The sequence below is a fragment of the Bactrocera oleae genome, chromosome 3 (genome assembly GCF_042242935.1).
Source record: "Bactrocera oleae isolate idBacOlea1 chromosome 3, idBacOlea1, whole genome shotgun sequence".
Taxonomy (NCBI): Eukaryota; Metazoa; Arthropoda; class Insecta; order Diptera; family Tephritidae; genus Bactrocera; species Bactrocera oleae.
In genome coordinates this window covers 4186310-4208532 of record NC_091537.1, presented here as the reverse complement: position 1 = coordinate 4208532, position 22223 = coordinate 4186310, and the positions used below count along the sequence as shown (strand labels likewise).

Here is a 22223-nt window from a genome sequence, read left to right as displayed (position 1 = left end):
TAAAGAGATCAAGTTCTATTCAGATGAATATCTTTCAAACACAGAGTAATAACAAAATGAAAATACTTAATGGGTCGGATAAGAATATTGTCGCCAGCTTGGCTTTGGCAACACATTTTCAGAAGTAAAAGAGAATAAGAAGTTTAAAAATCTTTGAGCATTATATTTAAATGCTAAAGTCATCATGAATATGAAAAGTCCACAGTAGCTTGGCTTTATTTAAAAATTTTAGATCATTTGGTGATAAAGCAATGCGGCGAAAAGAAGAAACTACAACACAGTCCGTCTCAAGTATTTAATCATGCGTAGCAATCACGTAATAATAACTGTCATATCTAAGAGTTTACCTAATAGCCAACAAAGGACTTTTAAGTCAAAAAATGTAGAAGAAAGCGTGCCGCGCGCTACAGCATCAGAAAGCGGTCCTTTGCCGAGGATAAAAGTCAAGAGTGCCGATTGCAACCGCAAAGAATTCAAAAACAAAGCACCCAAAAAGGAAGATGAGACACCTGAAAGATATGATATACTGCAGGCACGGAAGGCTGGGCGCATTTAACGCCTGACTTGTCAACAGAGGCGCAGCGACACCAGCAACAACAATAAAACAAATAAAGATCCAACGCAAAGGCTGCTGAATCATCGAAGCGCGCGCTGATTAACTGCTACAGAAACCAATAAATACCATTGCAAGAAGCAAGGAAAGTAGAAGAATTAAAACAACAAGAACAGTGGAAACAACCAAAGCAACGAGAACAAAAAGGCAAGATTGGTTAGACAGCAGGCCGCAATTGTTTGCACAAAATAATAGAAAATAAAGTGTGCAAAGTAGGAAAAATCATAGAAAGCTGCAGAGCAGTTGGCGCAGCTGATGCGAAGTCATCAAAGAGCCGGAAAAAAATAACAAAATAAAAACTGTTTCACTGCAATTCCATTGATCACTGTTTGAAGCGCGTTGGCGGCATGCTTTTGTAGTTGTGTCCAGAGAAGCGCCTGCGCACAGGACAAAATTGACAAACCAAACCAAAAACAAAAGGTAAAAAAATATTGTCAACTAATGCACTACAGTTGCAATAGCAAAGTAACTGTCAAGCTATCACAAAAACAACAAAAGTAAAACTAAGAAAACACCAACAAACACAAACGCAATTGGGCAAAAGTATTGCAAGGAAACTCATCTGCCCGGACGAGTAGACGAACAAGTGTGCGTCGGTGTGTGTGTGTGTAAAAGAGTGAATTAGTAACTGTGCAACAGCAGCCGTTTAGCAACACATTATTTGATAAAGTATACACTTTTTATGTCGCCTTTCTGTTCTACCAATCTTTTGGCGCGCAAAATCAGGACAACTTGTCTGCTTCGGCCGAGACAAATAGACGACAGACAGGTTGTCTTGCATTGTTCTGGCTGAATGAATGTTGCACAAGGTGCAACATCGTTAATACAGTTTTGTGTGTTGCAATTCTTTTGTTGTTTTGCATTCGCATTTGCTACACATGTCTCTGTGTGTTGTAGGATTCTATGAAATGTTCGGCTTTGTGTCTATGGCCAGATTTAGTAATTCCAAGAACTGTTTGTTACAACCTAATGACAGTTTCGTAATGCTGTGATATATATTTCATTAATTTATTTGGTGTATGCCGTAACTGTAAGGAGACTTCGCAAGAATTTAGAAATTTGAAAAAAGGAAAGTGTGGCAAGGTGTTTTCGGTCTGGCAAGTATTTCAAAGTTTTTTAAACAAATCCACAGGTTTACAGTTTGCTGCTTCCTCTATTTTTATAAAAATATGTATACATGTATATATACGTATATATGTATATAAGCTTCAGTACAAGTCAAGTCAGACTGCACTTAAGTAGTAAAAAGATCAGATAGCCGGTTAATTTAATTGTACCCTAAATGTAGGCAACACTTCCATAAGACTTTCAAAAATATATTAGCTAATTACATATGAGTATAAATTAAACGTTACCTTTAATTTGACGCAGTGCGCGAATATAAAATCTACTGTCATTGATGAAGACGGTATTTAAAGTAATATTTATATAATCGTTACTTAATATACCTTAAACTTAGATAACATTTGTCTATATCCTTTTTAACCATAATATGGAGTTGAAAATACTGCTAAATAAATATGAATTCAAGGTTGCCTACATTTTGGCGCAATGCTAGACTCTAAAACGTACTGTGTATATGAGAAGAGTAGATTTCATGCAATCGGTATTCAAGTTAAAAGTACCCTATATGTAAGCAATAATTTTGTATGGTAATTCGTTGGACTGAACAAAATTGCATATTTCATTGTTTATAAGAAAGCGTTAAAGGTTTCCAACTTAAAAATTATATTTTTGAAAAATTATGTGAAACACAATTCCTTTCAGAATAGTATATTTCTGTATCCGCTTTTATTATAATTTTCCTCCGACACACTACAGCATTGAATTTTGTATTATATTTTCGACATATTTCATTCTTTAACCAATCCCTTCACTCCATAATCTTTACTCCTTTATTCTACCAAAGCCACTTAAACCATATTGTCTACTTGAAACGCTCGCTGCACCATCGCAGAATTGCACCTTTCACTTTCACCTGCGAACACATCCTCTATTTGTGTAGGTGCCATTCATTTTCCCCCCTCCAACACACAAATCACACATCATTCAACCACAACTCAACACTTTACATTCACTATGATGAAGATCACAAAAGCCTTTACTCTGCCGTGTACATGCACTCCTTTGCTTATGCATACAAACATAAATATATGTGCGCATGCGCATTTGGCTACTGTAAAGAAAAATCCTTTGAAAATGTAGGTTTATATGTATGTGTGTGTGCATACGTGCGCACATTTCCTGTCTTCGGCACATTGCAATGCAATGCAATCCTTTTTCCCTGTTTACCACCGCTGAAACTTGTATGAATATTATATTAATTTTTCTTTAAAAGCAAAAAAATGTTTACACAAAGACTTCGGAATGCCGAAAAAGACGATTAGTTAAATAAAAACCATATTCTTATATAGTATTTACTATATAGATGAGTGTATGGAATTAGTTACGGATATTGTACAGTCGCTTGTTCTATATTGGCGCAAGAGCAGGTGCTGCTCACGGTAGTGATTTCAAATATTTGCAGAGATTGCAAGGGGTTTAAGCAAAAGTTGTGGGTTTGGTGGCATCATCTATACTCTTAAATACACATAAGCATATATTTACAATTGTTAGGTATATGTATTCGAGAGCAATAGCCCGACAGTTGGTTGCAAGTTATGGAAATGCGCCACACTTAGTTTCTTCAATATTATCTTCCACAGGCGATATTTCATTTTTTGTTACTGAAGCCATCCAGTACTTTAAGCGGCACAACATAACCGAATAAACTAGTTAGTACAAGTCTGACACTCGCTTCTTCGCTATTTCATCTTTCCGAAAACCCGAAACGAAACAAACGAAAATTTTTTTATTGTCTTATTTAATTCTATAACATCTCCAAAATATTGTCCTTAATTGTCAAGATGATCCCAGTAATAGTCTTGGAGGTACAGATTTGAAAAGTTGCGTGCTCGAGGTCAGGTAAATAGTTACTCAAAACTTTAAGCGCGAAACTTTGTTTTCGAAGTCGGATCAATTAAAATTATTTGAAACAAAAAACCGTCGAGAAATTTTCACCAAAATTTGCATTTTTTTAAATGTCTGCCAAAAATAGAATTTTCACTTTATTTGATTTTTCTTCGGCCATTACATAGCTAATGCTCTTATTAGTATTATTTTCCTTTGGTGATCCTGTCAGAAGTTCTGCTGTCAACGCAGAACTGCCGGAAATTTCGTCGTAATGACCGAGTTTTGAATATTTTCCTTTGAAAATTTCACCAAATTTTTATCAAATATGTATTTTTGGAATAATAAAAAGTTTGAATAAAATATTTCATTTTTTATATGAAAAAAAATTATTGAAAATAGGACGATTTTTGCTCGACGAAACCCATTTAACCTCTTAAGTTGCACTAGACAGTATTTTAAGTCCAAAAGCTGCTGTTAAAATGGCTACTCGAATTTATTCATTTGTAATATTTTAGTAGTTATGCTGGTTCGAGTGTAAAATTTCTATGTTATGATTGTCATAGTGACGATTAAACTAACACGGGATCACTATCTATATTTTTGATGACGAAAAACATTCCGTCATTCCTTGTCATAGTAATTCAATACTTTAAATATATTGCTAAAACTCGAGACCCGACCGAGGCAAAGTCGAAGAATAAAACTTGTTTAATAGGAGTCATTCTCTCTTTTGGCAAAATCAAGCTTTTGACTGTATTTCTAACGTGATAAATCTAGTCATGAAAATATCCATCATGCTTTGAGAGAGAGACTTATAACTTGTAGAAATGCTCCATTTGTCCGTCTGATGACTCTCGAAAAACTTCGATGAGCTTCGGATGCTTTTAACTGTACTGCGTTGATAACATATTTTTCGCCAATGGTAAGGTGATATTCAACCATCAGTGTATACAAATGTATCGGGATCAAACAAAGTATACAAAAACTACGGAGTTACGACTGGTTATTGGTAGTAAGTGGGTTCCCATGCATCGGTACGTAGACGGTTTCGAATTTAGGAAACCTTTACGAAGATACATGTTTTTCTTAAAGCTCTTGAACGATCTTCACTGATTCTGAAAATGTTCTAAAAATGGAAACCTGATACACATTAAAGTTTAGACTTCTGATATGGGTGAAATACTTTTTTAAAACTGTTATGAATAATGATTTGTGTACAAGTGTAGTATGTATGCGTATGTAATTTCGGTTCGTTAACTTTACTTCTAGATCTCGCCTTAGTCAACTTTCGACTCTACAATGCCGAAACTATACTTCTACAATCCTTTCGTACCATCCTGTACGATTTTCAAAATCTCCCCATTTTCACACCGCCTTGGATAGCAAAATAAGAAGATATATTATTTATAGTTTTTCTGAGTATTTTATTTAAGTTTAGTGTCCTCCATTTCATAAAAATAACTTAAGATTAGGTAACTTAACAAACTAGTCCAACAGTTTTTATAGTTTTTCCATACAAAAACACTTAATTTATTTTCATTAATTACATAATAATTAGAGTCCAAGCGTTGTAATTTACTGTGGGTTTTTTATAAGAGCTGATTTGGTTGAGTGCTGCTGCTGGCTGGTGAAAATACACCAGTTAAACATAAAAAAACATAATAAAACTATACCAAAATTCTTAAAATTAAATTAAAAATATAAAATGTTCAAGAAAAAACTGAAAACTTAAAATATAATTTTTTCAAAAAACAAACAAAAAGACATTGTCAACCATTAACATAATTTGTTTAATTTAAAAAATTAAATTTACTTTCATTTCCAACTAAAAATTATTTCATTGAAATTTTCAAACGAACAAAAAGGACTAGAACTTAGAAAACGTAAACTCCTGCTGTTACAACCGCTTACAAAGCTGCAACATTAAATTGTTGTAATTTACACTAAAAACTAAAATAAAATAAACCGAGCTTCTCCTAATTTAAATACTGAATATGTCAACGCACTGCTTCTGCAACACTACTGGCACTTGGTTTTTCATTCTGCTGCCGCGACACTAGTCTACGCAATTGTAATGGTGCAATTGGAGCTAGTGTGCTTGTTGAGCAGCGACATGCGCGAGAAGGATTTGTGGCAAACCTTGCAGGCGTACTTCTTCACCTCCACATGGGTCTGCTGGTGGGCGCGCAAATTGGAGCGATCAGCAAAGGAGCGTGGACAGTCGCTGCAGTGGAAGGGCTTCTCGCCGGTGTGTGTGCGTATGTGACCCTGCAGCAGCCATGGACGCGAAAAGGCCTTGCCGCAGATAGGGCATTTGCAGGGCAAGGTATGTGTGCGTATGTGCATCTTCAAGGCGCCAATGGTAGTGTAGAGCTTGCCACATTCGTGGCACGAATGCTGCTTCTTAGCCTGATTGCAATCGGCGGCCGGGCAATGGAATTGCTGATGTTTCGACAAGCCAATGACAGTCGAGTACATTTTATTACATTTGTCGCATTTGTAACGGTAACTGGCCGCCTTGTTGGCGGCGGCGGCGGCTTGTGCCTCGCTATTCGTTGTACACTTCGTTGGCTTGGCGTTAAAGGGGAAACTGGACAACGGTTCGTTTTGATGATGCATTAACGCTGGCAATGGTATATCATTGCGTAGACTCAGGTCCTCTGGCTCGGAGCCTGCTTCTGAAGCGGGACTGGATGGTGGTGTCATTTGCTGATATGAGTACACCGAACGTGGTGAGGTGGCTATCGAGGAGGCTGGCGAGGGAAAGATCGCATTCAGATTACCACCACTCGATGGCTGGTAGGCGCTCCAAAGTGCTGTCATCGGCGCAGCGCCGCCAGCGGCTAGCATGAAAGCGGATTTGTAGTCCGTCGAGGTTGTGGTATAACCGCTGGTAGCGGCTGTCAAGCCACGCAAATGTATTGCGACCGCTGGTGATGCTTGCTGTTGCAATTGTTGGTTATAGTCCGATTCGTAGTCTGAGGTGTAGGGCTCAACGGGTGACATCAACGCCGAACATCTACCCAACTCGACGGAATGTTGCGAGTTTATCGAGTGTGTTGGCGAGTCGGCACGTTGTTGATAGGCTTTGGTGAACAACGCATTGTACGCATTTGCTTCATAACCGTCCTTCGAGAGATTCAACACATATTCGCGTTTTGCTGGCACGGTATAATCTTCACAATTGTCTGTGGCTTTGCGCTTCAGCGAAAGATCTTGCGGCTGTTCGTCAGCCAACAGCTCAAACTCAGGAACTGGCTGTGGCTTGTGTTTGATCATGCTGGCACTGGCGAAAGCTGCAGCTGCGGCATAATATTGCATGGGATCTCTAACCGTGACTGTGGCTGTTTCTGCTTCGGTTGTATCCTCATAAACGATGGGCCGTTTCTTGAGCGGGCAGCTCTTGTACTTTGTTGTTGTAGTGGCCATTTTTATGTTATTTTCGATTTTTCGTGATTTTTGCAAAATTAATTTCGAACTAAAAATCTTTCTTAAATATATAGTTTATGTTTTTTTTGTGTTCTTTTGTCTATCTTAAAGTCTTTTTCACAAACTCTACTGCGCACTTATTTATTTACTGCTTGCTTCTGCTTTTCACTATAACATTTACATAAAAACACTGTAGATGTCGATCTTTGGCGAGGCTTAGAACTGAATTCTAATTGCGTTTTTCGTTTGTTTTTTTTTTGGTGTTCTACACTCTGCGAGCACTGCTGCTGTTATGACAGGTTCGACAACGGGCACGGTCTTTTATACATTATCAGACTCAGTCTCTGTGAACTCAGAGTTTTCGAATTCAACTCAATTGATTGCCACGGCCACGGCCAGCATATATAGTTGTTGGTGGTGGTTCTTCTCTGTTGACCGAAGAAAATACTAAACGAAAACACATTTTACCACACATCCATGCACACACATGCCGCATAAAAACTCCAAATTCACTCGGGTAGTCCCTCAAATGTTTAGTGGTTGTTGTTGTTGCTGTCACGGCTGCTGCTGCTGCTACTATTAACAATTCAAAACAATAATAGTTTTGCCTTACCTTCCCCCCGTCATTGCGTATTTTCCATACGCTCAGCTGTAGAAAATGTCGCAGCAGTCGTACCTAGCGTCTTAGCTCGTACTACAACGCACTCATACATAGGCGTTTACACGTGCCCATTCATTGGGAAATTACGTACACACGGAATCCCTTAATGCATGCGTAGACGTCAGACAGCCAGCATGCTAGCCACCACCGCGTAGACAGCATCGCTTTATAACTTCTGTATGTGTGTGTGTGAGGTTGAGCGTTTTACAGCAGTCGCGCCAGCTGAGTTTGAGTCATACTTGCCACACACATATACACACATACATATTGAGTGAAGTGCGTTGGTTTACCAACAAGCAACCCTCCGATCTGCACAGCCAATCGGCTAACTATTACTACCACTTTTGGGAATAGCTCAAACGATCGCGTGGTGGTTAACGTCGATTGGTAGTGTATGCCAACTGCCTAGCGTATATTCCAAGTTGCTCATGCGTTACCTATATGCTTTGCCTGTCTCTGCAGATCACTGATCCTGTCTCACGAAACCTGGAGCAACTTCCATTACACACAAGAGAAGCTCAGTTGCGATTTCCGTAGAATCTAACTTCACTTGGATCCATCTCTATTACAGTTCCCCAATTACATATTTCAGACCTTTACAGCGATCGTTTGATCGCGTAGTTTACTCATATGTACCACAAATACAGATATAGTACACGCAGCCGGGCTCCAATTTATTACCAACTTATGCAGATCACTGATCCTGTCAATAACTCACGGGAAGTCACTCATTGTCCATACATTTTACACATATACACACACCTGCGCTGCGATCGATAGTGTGGTGTGAAATTTAGGCATTACCGCAACACCTTCTTCGCGTTAGTGTTCGCCTGTGCTTATGCCTCCCATGTGTGTCATGCGAGAAACTAAGTATCTGCATAGGTATGTATGTATTGTAGATGCGTGCGATCGATCGATTGATCGTCAGATCTCATATTTTTCGTTGGCACATTTCCATCTCCATTACACACGTTGACTGCTGGCTGTAATAACTTGTCAAAAATGTGTCCCCCGAGTGTGTTGATTGGCGTGAAAGTAGAAAGTGATCCCGCGGCAGCTACTTGGGGCTCCCCAAATGATCGCGGCATCGATTTTCATATGACCAAACTTCAAATTTTCATTTGTTTGTCACTATGAGGGGCCACGATCATTGTGTTTGTTGTTGCATGCAACATATATATGGTATGTTAATATATTTATAAATGAGAATCCCCCTCGGAGGGTATGTATGTCAATTTCCCACTTCAGAAAAATACTCAAAAAAACCGTTCCACTTCTATTGCGTTCCGCATACTCTTGTAATGAGTTTTCTATTTATTTTCTTCTTACTCACACACAGCCACTTACACGTATTACATTTACACATTGGGGTTGCTTCCAGTGCTATATGCCCGCTGCTTGCCGCTTCTGATTCCAATTGCTACCTTAGAGTGCTGCACTCATACGATGATGCAACTATCGGTGCAATTGCTTGAGTGATTCCGCGCTGCCCTCGTGTAACAATTCCTTACTGCCGCCGCTTATTGCATTTCCTACGTTATTTGACTGCAGTCGCTGCACCTCAAAAGTGTTGTCATGCAACATCTGTTTTTAATGAACTGAGCATTTTCATGTTCACGGAAAGTTTTCGAATTCTTGGTGGGAAAGTATGAATGTGCTGTGTGAATATATGTGTGTGTGCGTTAAGTTTTTCTGGAAGTTTGCGTCAATCAACTGCTTTGCGTGCTTTCTTCCGGCTGTCAATTTTTTTCATTTTCTAAAGGAGTTAAAGATTCTGTATTTCTATGCTCCTAACTTCCGACTTCTAGAAAACAGCACTTGTTTCTTTAACAATTTTATTGAAGATGTTGCCACATAAAATCTTTTCCATAAAATTTGGACAATTCTAGCTACAGCTAGTATTTTTGATAGAATATGATAGGCATTTTCACTTGGTATTATCCAAAATGCTGTCCTTTGCAGAAATGATTTTATTCGCCAAAATTTTGAAAATACTAATTGCTGCACCAAATTTTATGAACGTTTTTTTTTATAATAATAAAATAAACATGCGACTTTTCGTAGTTACACCAGATATAACTCAAGAATGACTCAATCGTTTTTGAAAAACTACAACTTATATAGAAGAATAACTATATAACAGTTCAAAATCCAGCCCACCAGTTTGTTTCTAAACGCGTTTTTTTACAAACAACAATTTTCGAATTTGTTGCAGTGATAACTCGAAGACAAATGATCCGGAAACATGATACTTTTTTCTGCCTATTCTGTATACAATTCTAAATTCAATGACCGAATCGGTTTTTGGCTTGCCCAAAAACGATTTGGAGTAAATTCAAATTGTTTTTTAAAAGGCCGCCATGTTGTAAATTTTTCATTTTTTATCGTAGGTCTCGTATAACTCAAAAAATATAAAATTTTATTCTTCAAAAATTTCACTGTGTCTTCTTGAAACATTAATTCAAAACAATCGATACAGAATTTTTTTTTTTTAATTACCAAAAATCCACAATTTTTGAGACTATTAAACTAGGTGTGCCCCTTAATAATTAAGTTCATTTAAAACTCATTTATTACCCCATATAATTATTTTATTTTTATCACTTTAAATTTTTATTTAAAGAACTGCGTGAATACTTATAAATTTATTAATTGTTTTTATTAAAATATTATATATATGGAATTGCAGTTATTATAATTGCCGCATTTGGGACGAAGAGCAACCTGAAGAGAAAATATTTCATCCAGAAAAAACAACGGTTGGTGTGGTTTGTGGGCCGGTGGAATCATCGGTTCATATTTTTTTTTTCAAAAATGATGCCGGTGAGAACGTAACGGTCAATGGCGACCGTTATCGCGCCATAATAACCGACTATTTGATGCCTGAAATTGAACTGTGATATCACACCGTTAGACTTTTTCCTGTGGAGATATGTAAAGTCTAAAGTCTATGCGGACAATCCCGCTTCGTTTCAGGCCTTGGCAAAACCTCACGCGTTTCATTCGCCAGTTATCAGTCGAAATACTTGAACGAGTCATCGAAAATTGAACTCAACGCATGGACCATCTGAGACGTAGCCGCGGCCAACATTTGAAATAACTTCAAAATATAAACTACGGACTTCAAATAATAAATGCCAAAGAATGTTATTTCCAATGATAATAAACATTTCCCATTAAACTTTAATTTCCTGTGTTTTCTTCTTTGAAGAAATAGGGAACCTCGAAATGGATCACTTTTTATATATACCATATATTGACACACTTTTTTTTTGTATTAATTTGTATTACTTATTATTATTCTTTTTTATATTTGCGTACACCTTGAATTATTAAGCAATTATTTATTTCTATCTATTTAATATTTATTAAAATATATATTTATATCTATCACTTTTTTCACTTTATTCTCTGAAAACCCCAAAAAAATTGTTTCCAAGTATGAGCTCTTAATATTAATATATTCTCCGCTTTTCAATTTCTAATTTAGTACTTATTTTTATAAATAAAAGTTCATATCTCCGTAAAAATCTCGGCTCTTATATAGCGTCTACAAATACGGGTGACGTAGTGTGTTCAGTTAGGTTTGCCATTTCATCATGTCACGTTTCACTTTAGAACAGCGTTTGGAAATTGTCCAAGATTATTACGCAAATTCATTTCCTCGAAAAATCAACTTCTCATATGAGCTCATTTCTGGTTTAATGGCTTCATCAACATACAAAATTGTCACTATTGGTGTGGGTCAAATCCTCTTGTGGTTCATGAAACGTAATTGCATTCCCAAAGCTTGACCATTTGGCAGGAAATGCCTATGCCATCAATAGAGAGCATTATAATACGATGTTGACCGACTTTGTCTTCCACGGAATTTGATCAAAATCGACGCGAGTCCCTACTTCCAACAAGATGATGCGGCACCTCGTGTTTTGCGTCTAAGCATAGACACATTGCGTGCAAAGTTTGGCGACTCGTTAATTTCCTTCGATTTTGAACTCTATTTCAAATCGTAATCAAACTAGTTATAAAATCGGTACTATCTTTCCGAAAAGCCACTAAATACTGAGGTGATATTCTAAGGACAACTTCAACAAAGTATATGAGTTCATATTAAGAAGAACAGAACTCTTTGAAAATACACATAGATTGTACCAACAAAATATGTATTTTATGACTTTATTGCCTTCTCAGTATTAATTTTAAAGTATTAGTTTCAACTTAATTTTATAGATTTTTAAAATTCTCAAAGATGTAAAGGTGTACCAAAATTTTGTTTTCAAAAAGAGCCGTAAATTTTGAAGTTTTGTTCAAAAAAATTGTAACGGAAAGCCCAGCCAGAAAAATTTGCATATTATCGTCTATATATATATATCGACCTAAGATGCAATTTCAAGTGAAAGTCCGAAGTTTCAGAAGAGTCTGATCAAAAAAATAGAAAATTTGTATATGAACAATGCCATCTTGGTCTTAAATTGTGACTTTCTTAAGGTAACTAGACCTATTTCTCCGAAATTGTAGTTATATTAAATAAATTTTTTCCCACATTGAACAAAGACACTGTTCTACTAGAGGGCGTGCTATAATCAAACAAACTTTCCCACTTCCAAGCCTACAAATACCAAACGATGCCACAAGTTGCCAAATGTCAGTCAGTAAAGATTTTCCAAATCGACCAAAAATCCAAGAAATCCATAAAATTTCAATACATACGTACATAACAGCACACGTGAGTCATACACATGTGATACAGCCATACGTGCTGCGCGAAATATGCTTGTACGATCATAATTGCTCAAACATATTGCACTATGACAAAAATGCGGGCAACGCAAAAAAACCGACAGAACGCGAAATTCCAATTCCACACAAGTCATTGCAATAACCAGCCGTCAGCCAGCCGAATCGAACATAAACATTAAAAGCATGCAACTAACAAGGAAATTTCCTCTGAACCTGGGAAAAAGGAGCGGAGCGTGCAGTTAGAATTTCCACACATACACAACAGCGCGCAAGCACCCTTGGCTTGGGCGATGCGCACGAAAACCCGCATTTGAAAGAGGAAAAACCACTGAAGAGCCAAGTACGAAGCGAGCATGCGCGCAAGCATACATGTGCAACAACAAGCGCAAGTCGTTGACTAAGTAAATAGCGACTAACGGAATTATCTAATTACGCGGTCAACGCAATAAATACAAAGGTAAACAAAATGTGCATAAAGCAAATACTTGTTTTGGTGAAAACCCTGCGCACCTGCGAAACCCCCGCGAAGCCACAGTGAAACGCGAAAAATACCTCGCAATAAAATTTCCCACAGAGCGCGCCAAACGGCAAGTCGCGATGGCATGGAAAATCCTTGCGCGCTAGTATTTACATAGTCTGGCGCGGCAGGCAAAGCGCTAAAGATAATATTTAGACGAGTATTAAGCAAATTAATGAGCGCGGACGCCTGCATGTCCTTTTGTTTGAACGCGTTAAGAAAAAAGGGCAGTGGAGCGCGCAGCTCGGCGACAAGTGTCTGGCGACTGAATATTAGCCGCGTAGACTCAGTCTGCGCTACCTGCTTAATGGCTGTCATTAGCGTTAAAGCGCGGGGATTTTCGCCGATGAGCGCGGAGACTGTGCGTTCATTCATTCAAAATAAGCAGAATTTCTGTTGTGTCATAAGAGTGGCTGTGCATATAACTGAGTGAATATTGAGTTAAAAATTTTGCACACATTGTTGTTGCTGCTGGTGCTATGGCAGTGATTGCGGCAGGTGTGCCACTCATATTTATACACATATATCACAGTGGTAGTGTGTATGGGTCTACGCGCACACCTTTGACCCAGTCAGCGCACAAGTTTTTGCCAGCGTTTACGGTCTTTGACACTTGAATAGAGACTGACATCAGCGCTGACTGTGCCAAACAATAGGGTTCATCCCATTTTTGCACCTTGCCTCATGCCATTGTTGCAGCCGAAATGTGCGCACCATTACAAAAACAAGTATGTGTCTTATGAATTTCGATATGCTCATATACATATATGTATGTATGTATGGATGTATGAGTTCTTGATCGTACGTGCGGTAGCATAAAAAATAAGATCTAAAATAAAAAATAAAAATTGCACACACTCAACTCATCGGTGTTTCTCAATCGGCTTGAGGGCAAACGCTCTGCTCAAAATACAGGCAAGCAAACATACATATATGCGTGTATTTTTTTCAAAAATTTTGTTTTTGCAAATCTTTTGTCTTTACTTCGGGCACATACCGTTTTCAATAGCTTCGAGACATTGCGCCCCGTGATGGTAACCGCCGCACCTTGCCAACAGTAAAGGCACCACCATCACCAACACCAACATAAGTATCTCCTTGTTCGCAAGTGCGCCAGCTTCTTCGACTTCTATGCCAAACTCACATAGTCATATGTAGGTCTACGCCATTATCGTCAGCCGCACCGCCGACGTACGAAATCGATCAGCCGACAGCCATCAGCCGCTCGAGGCACAATACCAGCACATATTATATACGATGTGTGATGCCGTTGACAATGGGCGATTCTGATTATGCTGCTCCACCTTCCTCGCATGTTAACAAGCAGTTTGTGCAGCTGCACAGTGGGCGCAAGGCGATAAAAATTTTGTAGAAAATATAAAATGTCGAGCTGAAAACCTCTGAAGCTAGTGCTCCTTTTACTTTGTAAAATAATAATTGTATTATTATTTTTCATATAATAAATAAATAAATAATAAAATGTAGAAAATATTTTTAAAAAAAATTTCAGACAAAACTTATATTTCTACGTGACCATACTATACAAGACCCAGTAAAGAAAAATATACATCTGTAAGAATTAGATAGCGCCGGATTTAAGCCAAATATTGTTTACGGAATACTAAAATCTTAGCATACTTTTAAGCGCGGGGATAATAGTACAACTATCGTCTACATTTCTCCACTAAAAGCGTTACTTTTCTAAGGTTGCTAAGTTTAGCTAGCATTACAACAACAACAGCAGCCAATATTTCATCGAGCGCTGTAGGTCTATTTTTACCATCATTTTAATAGTGCTAATAGATACAGGAACTATGTTATACTCTTCGTATATTTTTTTTTCGTCTCCAAAATTTTGTTAATTCTTAACTTTGCTACCATCTATTTAACAACCGATTTTTAGTACAAGATTTTGTCTCACTTCTGTTGAATCCCAACACACACTCGGCTTGACGAGCTGAGTCAATTTAGCCATATCCGTCTATCTGTATGTTTATACGCGAAATATTCCCACAGTTTCTGAGATATCGACCTGAATTTTCGCACACGTCCTTTTCTCTCCAAGAAGCTGCTCACTAGTCGAAACACAATAACATAACGCTGCCATACAAACTGAACGATGAAAATCAAGTTCTTGTATGAAAATTTTTTTATTTGACACAATATCTTTACGAAAATTTGCATAGATTATTGTCTGAAGGAATCCCACAATTTTCGAACAAGTTGTTCAGATCGAATCACTATAGTATATGGCTATACAAACTGAACGATTGAAATCAAATTTTTGTATGTTTTTGTATCCCTTATATTTGTGAAAGGAATTAAAGCTTCCGTTCCAAACTTAACGTTTTTTCCATGTTCTTTTTTTTATACCAATTTCTCAATTCCACTATTTTCGTCCCACTGTGCAGCTGCACGAGTCCAACCAACAATCATGTCAATTCAATAAAATCACGCTATTTTTTCAGTATTATTATTTTTGCCTTTGCTGCCTTTTAGCTCGAGAACAAAAGCATCCTGCTAGCTACAGTTCCTTTACAACAAAAACAATGCGAAGAAGGATCAATACAATTCATTTTTTTCTGCATTTTTATTGCTGTTGAAAGAAGAAAAATCACTGCCACGGGCCGGTGTAGCAGTATCAATAGGAGATTGGCAGAAGTTGAAAGAAAGAACACAATAGCAACAACAACCATAAGAGGATAAGAAGAGCACAGGACATTATGACATAACGCTAACGCTTTAAACAAACAACAACCACCACAGCAATAAATAAATAAAAAAAATAAACGCAAATCAAAGTCGTCGAACGCAACAGTGGAGTAAATGTTTTGAAAAGCCAGCAAAGGAATTGCTTCCAGGAATTGTCAACAACAAAGCAACCCGGAGATATACGAATCTCTCCAAAAAAAATGTGAATGCACCGAGTAGTTGTTGTGGTTGTTTGTGTACGTGTTGGCGCAATCAAAATCACTGAATTGGAATTCTAAAAAGTTGCTTACATAATGGAGCACCTGGCCGACGATGCTCTGGTGTAGGTGGTGGCGCGCTGGTGATCTCAATACAACTGTCTGTCAACGAAGCGCGCTTGATTGTGTTCTTATAGTATAAGTGCGAATGCGTAGGGGCACATTTGATGACTGACAAACTGACTTGCGCGGTGAATTATTTGACGCTTGACTGCGCATGCGCGCCAACAGCAGCACTGCGCAGCTACCTGTGTCAGGTTCCCCCATCGGCTGGCAGTCTATCTGTCTGACTGACTTCGGCGCTATTGTTCGCTGACCCCCTAACAGTAGTCCTGGCATGCTTTGCACTTTGGCAACATATCATATTTATTAACGATGAATTTTGCCGCTCGCCGCTCGCCACACACAAAGGACACTGGTTCATTGTCTGAAGTCGCACAGCTGCCGCTTTGATTCCTCGCTATTCTTTTTTTGTGTTTTATTAATTCGGTATATAAAAGAAAGAAGTTAATGTTTATGACTTGCGTCGGTTAGTTAGTTTGTGTTTGTTCTTTGAATAAAAACGTTTTGAATCAAACTTCGTTAAAATCTTTGTTGTCGATGACTAGCCTTTGCATGCCGCGTTATCCCATCAATGCTTGGGAATTATTGTTGTCATCAGCGCTGATTTTCAGAGAATTCGACTTGGACACGCGTGTTTAGTTTATATTAATGGGAGATTTCAAATTCTTCTTACCAGATTGTTGTTGTAATTTAATCGGTACTATGTTTGCACACATTTTAGTCATAGATTTTATTTTATTTTTCTGAATTTGAATAAGCTTCTTTTATATGTGATTGAAAACGCTAATTATCACTCGTAATCTTACAGTGCCTTCTTTCGCGCTGCCCTCCTTTGCTCTTCACTATTTCATATATTCGCCCTTACATTTTGAATCGGGTATTTAAGTGAGTTACAGCGAGGTTTGTTGTGGTTCAACTAAGATCCTTTGGAACCCATCTAGTTTCTGCGCCCATAAATATATATCCAGATATACTGCGCTTTACTTAAAAATCTAGTAGAAATTTACTCGCAATCGCAATATGCGCCATATCTACTAAGATTTTATTCAAACATATCCTCACACCATCCTTACACTCATTCTGCTCTGTGCCAGTTTCTCAAGTAGCTCGAGATGCGCTCATCCAAAATCGATATGACTCTAAGCCATGTACTAATACCAAGAAAAAATAATAATAATTCACTTTTTAGAAAGTTTCATAGCTTGCTTCTATATTCAAGAATCCAACGAAAACTATATCGATATTCTCCGATATAATTAATAACAATCGGATAAAATGGTACTATTATGGGAATATTGATTTTAGTTGCTACGACAGACTGAAAATACAAAGATCATAGGTATAGCTCTAATTTAGCTCGAATAGCAGCCTCTAATCGTCAGCAGAACATTTTAAACTTTCAAAGTGATAAAAAATAATGTGAGCTAAGTAATCTAAAAAGCTAAAAGAAAGTCTTGTAAGAAAAGTATTTTCGACTTAAATGTTGATTATCAAGACCAGATACTTTTTGACGTTGTAACTTTGTCGGAGACCCTAAAAATTATATATAGCTAAACATCGAACAACTAAAGCATATAGCTGCCATACAAACTGAACGATCCGGCACAGGTCCTTGTATAGAAAACTCTTTCATTTGTCAAGGAATCTTTACGAAATTAGGCAGATATTATTATTTAAGACAGTGCTAAAATCTCCGAAAAAATTGTAAAGATCGGAGTACTCAAGCATATAGCTGCTATACAAACTGAACGATCAAACTCAGGTCCTTCTATGGAAAACTCTTTTATTTGTCAAAGTATCTTCACGAAATTTTGCAGACATTACTCTTTAAGATATTGCTACAATATCCGAAGAAATTGTTAAGATCGGATTACTATAGCATATAGCTGCCATACAAACTGACCGATCAAAATCAGGATAGAGATCTTTTTGTACCAATTCATGCAATAAAAAATGCACCTGTGAAGGTTACTCTAGCTTCGGTGCAGAAGGGTGGAGGTCGGAAAAATAATAAATATCAATAATTTTTTTTCATATTTGGTTCTTAGTGTCATTTTTTGACTTGGTTGTGAACATATAATATAATTTCATTCGCTGAAGGAATTAAAGGTGCATAGCTGAAATATATATATTGTTGACTTCATGGCTCATTCTGAAAAAAATCGTTTTTTACCAGTGCGAATCAAATTCGATCAGATTATCTAGCACTGGTAAACGAAATAGAGTCTTTCGATTAAAAAACACTTCCGTGTCAAACGTCAATGGTGATCATAAACAAAACACAAAGCAATAAAAAATAAAAATTTGTCACCTTTCTGCTTGCAAGAAAAAATAGTTTCGAAAGAAAACCCGTAGCAACAAACAACCAGATATGCACACATACTTTAGCACCATTACATAGCAAATACTTCCGTTGAGCCGGCGCAGTCGCAGCAGCTGTGCCGTTCAACAATCGCAAACGCACTTTACGCAATCAATTTATTTATGAACCTAAGCTGTTAGGATATTTCTTTACACGTCTGAAAGTACATTACCGAAAAACAAAAAGAAAATTATTAACAAAGCGTGTAGAAATAATGCCTGAGTGTGCGTGCCAAATGCCTGTAGCAGCATTCAAGGCGCGCAGTCTTGCCGAAGAGCCTGGTCGCAGGCGTATTGTCAAATCAGTAGCGCACACAGCTGATCGGCTGCTGCTTGCTGGTGTTGGTGACGCTAGTGGTGCTAATGACAACTGCTTGCAGGAGCAACACAGCAACACACACATACGCAGCACTGCTAATAATGGCAGCCCCGCTACACTCTTGGCAGCAAACACCGCTAGCTGCACTTTAATTTCTTAAGAAAGTGATTTTTTTTTCGCTACTATTCTTATACTTGGCGCAGCTGTGCCGGTGGCAACTTGAATATGCACCACGACAACAACAACAGCCACACTAGCAACCAGCCATATGCACCCTTCATCCCTTAAGTGAGACTTTGGCAAGTCTTAGACTGCAGTGCGGTTGCTAGGCGCTCGGCTGCACCGGTGCGACAAGCGAAGATGTCCTTTTATTGCAATTGCAAATGTTGTTGCTTTTATTGTTGTAGTTGATGCTGATTTTGATTTTGATTTCTTGCCACCACGTTGATGTCCTCACCATGTCTGTGTGTGTGTGTGTGTGCATCTCCCAGCTGGCTGCTGACTGCTGACTGCCGGTGCGCCACATCTATACATGCATACTTCATGCATACACGCACACATACATAGACACTTGCGCCTTTTGTTCTCTCCAAGCAAAAGTTATACCGTCTCGGCCGTTGACTTGCATCTGCGTTTACTTCTCTTTACAATCAATTTTGTTGTTTTTTTTGTGACTACAATAACATAAATAATAACAACAACAAGAAATGATACAGTAACAATACATGCAATAAAGATTCCTTCAAATTTCGCCACACTTAATGGCAAGCGTGTGGCTCTTCGACAACACAGCAAAAATCCAAAGATGCCACGCGCATGTGCAACGTCTCCTTTTGCGCAGCGGACCTATTTTTTGCATGCTCTATTTTCTTTTATCCTCTGCTACTTTGCCATCTTTTCAACTTTTCACTGCATCTACGCTTGGTTAATGCAACCGCAATTGTTTTGCGTTTTATTATGTCTAGCATTGTTGTTGTTGTTGGGACTATTTATACTACTTGGCGCGCTGTCTTGGCATGTGCAATGATTTCCTTGTTTATCCTTGCAAATTTTGCGTTTTCAATTACTCGTATTTTTTTTTTGTGATCTGACGCTTGCTCCACATGCACCATGGTTCCGGTTCGGGTGTTGCATAACAGCTGATTATGATTTTCGGCTTATTTGCTTGATGTTGAGATCATTTATGCATATGATATACATACAGAAAGAATTATGCGTATGTGCCTTCATCGGCGGCCGATGTAACTGCTTGCTCATTAGCACCCCTAGATTTTCTCCTACGCCACACTGAAAACAGTTTAGCAGCTGTGTTGGTGTCGGCGATTTCACCAGCAAAGAATATTATATAACACATATTTTGCAGATTTTTGATGAAGAGAATTGCATACAGGTATGCAAATTACCTCCAACCCTGGCAAACACTGAGGCGAATAGAGAATTTACCGCTGAAGGGCAGCTGAGTTTTTTATTGTTCTGCAAGAGTAGTCTGCTCTTATAATTATAATTCGCGAGAATGTTTTTAAGTAAACTATTAGAAGAATCAATGGCTTCATGGTAGATGAGGAGTCGTTACTGAGACATTAGAATTTGATTTTACTTAAAGACACTTGCCTATACTATATAGACTTTGCACAAAAGTATTTGACCAACAAAAACTTCATAGTAGATTAGAAATTCTTGGCGCTTTCCATCTCACAAAAGAAAGTCTAGTTCCAAATAGATAAGAAAATTTTATATAACATTTGTAACCAGCGCTGTCTTAGTTTCTCTTTGAAAACACTTCAAAAGAACTATCGTCCCGAAGCACTTTTCTATTAAAGGTTAGCAAAATTGTTAGTGATAATGGGAGAATTATAGGCAAATGAATATTCGACCTCAAGAGGGCATTATTGAAAGAACACCGGGGAGTTTTTGCGAACAGAGCTCATTTCTCGGTATATGCAAACATTTTAAGTTCACGCTTAATCTGATCATAGAGAGCTTATTATTTTTATTAGCGTACTACTCATTTTTGCTGTCTCGTAGCTGTTGCAAGTCATTAGCAGATAAGAATCGGTAAGAGCCAATGGGAACTAGGGACAGAGTCAGTGACAACCGAGAATAGGCAAGTGAGAGACAGTGAGAACCAGAGAGAGACAGTGAGAACCAGAAAAGGAAATTAAATGAATGGGCGTCAGTGAGAGCGAATGGGAACCAGGAAGAACCAGTGAGAATCGGGGATAAATATTAAAAAACAATGGGAAACGTCAGAGGCAATGAGAGCAAGTAAGAATTAGGGAGAAACAATAAGCAAAGTGAGAAAAATCAGTGACAGCTAGGAAAAGGCAATGATAATCAATGAAAATCGTGGGGAATCAGTAAGAAGCAGGTAGTCAGTGAAAACCAGTGAGAAGCAGAGAGAACCAGGGAGAGTCAGAGAGAGACAATGAGAACTAGTGAAAACCGGGGAGAGCCAAATGAGAGAGAATTAGCAACCGTAGGCTGTAAATGGTATTATAGTTTTTGTGTTGATGAAATAAACAATTTTTTTTGTTTCGTTTTTGCCTTTTTTTAATTTTTTCAATCGCGCTGACACTTTGCAAGCGAAATAATATCTGTTTGCCAAAATTTAGGAACAAACGTATGCACTGTGTCTTAATACTGTGTGGTCTTAATGCAATCCCTTCTAATTGATCACCTAATTATAAAATTTGGTACGAGTATGTATGTATCCGATGGTAATTTACTCAAACACATACGCAAATTTCCAAACAACGCAAGTTAATTTCATTGCAATTTAGAAGCAAAAATGTACAAATAAAATAAATAAATAAATTCAAATGCAAATACAAGTAAGTAAGCAATCAACTAAATAGACATAAAGTACATGCATACTTACACACAAACAAACAACTGCAATTGCCAACAACAAAGAGTTCCTATTCATTTCCATATCAACAACTAAACGGTAGTAAGACCCTGCATTGCAATGCTGTGCGAAGCAACCCCTCAGTGACAACAAAAAAGCAACGCTAAGCCGCGCATGCGCAAGAGCACTAAGCGCAAATAACCACACAACACATACACACACACACACATACATTTGCATGGCTTTCATATTAAGCACAATGATTAATCAAAACGTCAATCACCTGGCGGACGTCGGCTCATACAAATGCATGCGATTGTATTGCTCAAGGATGCAACACACGCTGCCACATACAACCACTGTATTAAAACGAGCAGAAATAATCATAATATGATTTAGATATGAACGACAAGTACAACTCGAGTGCTGCGAAGGTGAAGTGAATGCTTTTGAGGGGCTTTGTTTGGAAAGTGCTTGTGAACTGCATATGTGTGTGTGTGTTTGTGAGTGCCAGTGAAATGCAAATAATGTCGATTATAACGGTATGTCAACAAATATGCAGCAGAACAGGAAGAAGCAATTTAAAATGATATTGAATTGTCGTCCCCTTATCTACCCCACAGGATCTGTATACGGCGATCAATGGGACTCGTAGGGAAATATGCGTCCCATACCTGACAGAAAACTTGTAAATCACTAGGATAAATACACTTGATGTACTATATACTACATATATAATTCTTGGATT

The 22223-nt window shown here is 37.9% G+C and overlaps 1 protein-coding gene across 1 annotated transcript; it reads right to left on the bottom strand.

Moving 5' to 3' along the window:
* Positions 1–5331: 5331 nt before the first annotated feature.
* Positions 5332–7310, bottom strand: sna (snail). Its single transcript, XM_014247717.3, has one exon. It carries the CDS (start codon positions 6992–6994, stop codon positions 5627–5629), a length of 1368 nt encoding a protein of 455 aa, XP_014103192.2. The 5' UTR covers positions 6995–7310; the 3' UTR covers positions 5332–5626.
* Positions 7311–22223: the final 14913 nt, after the last annotated feature.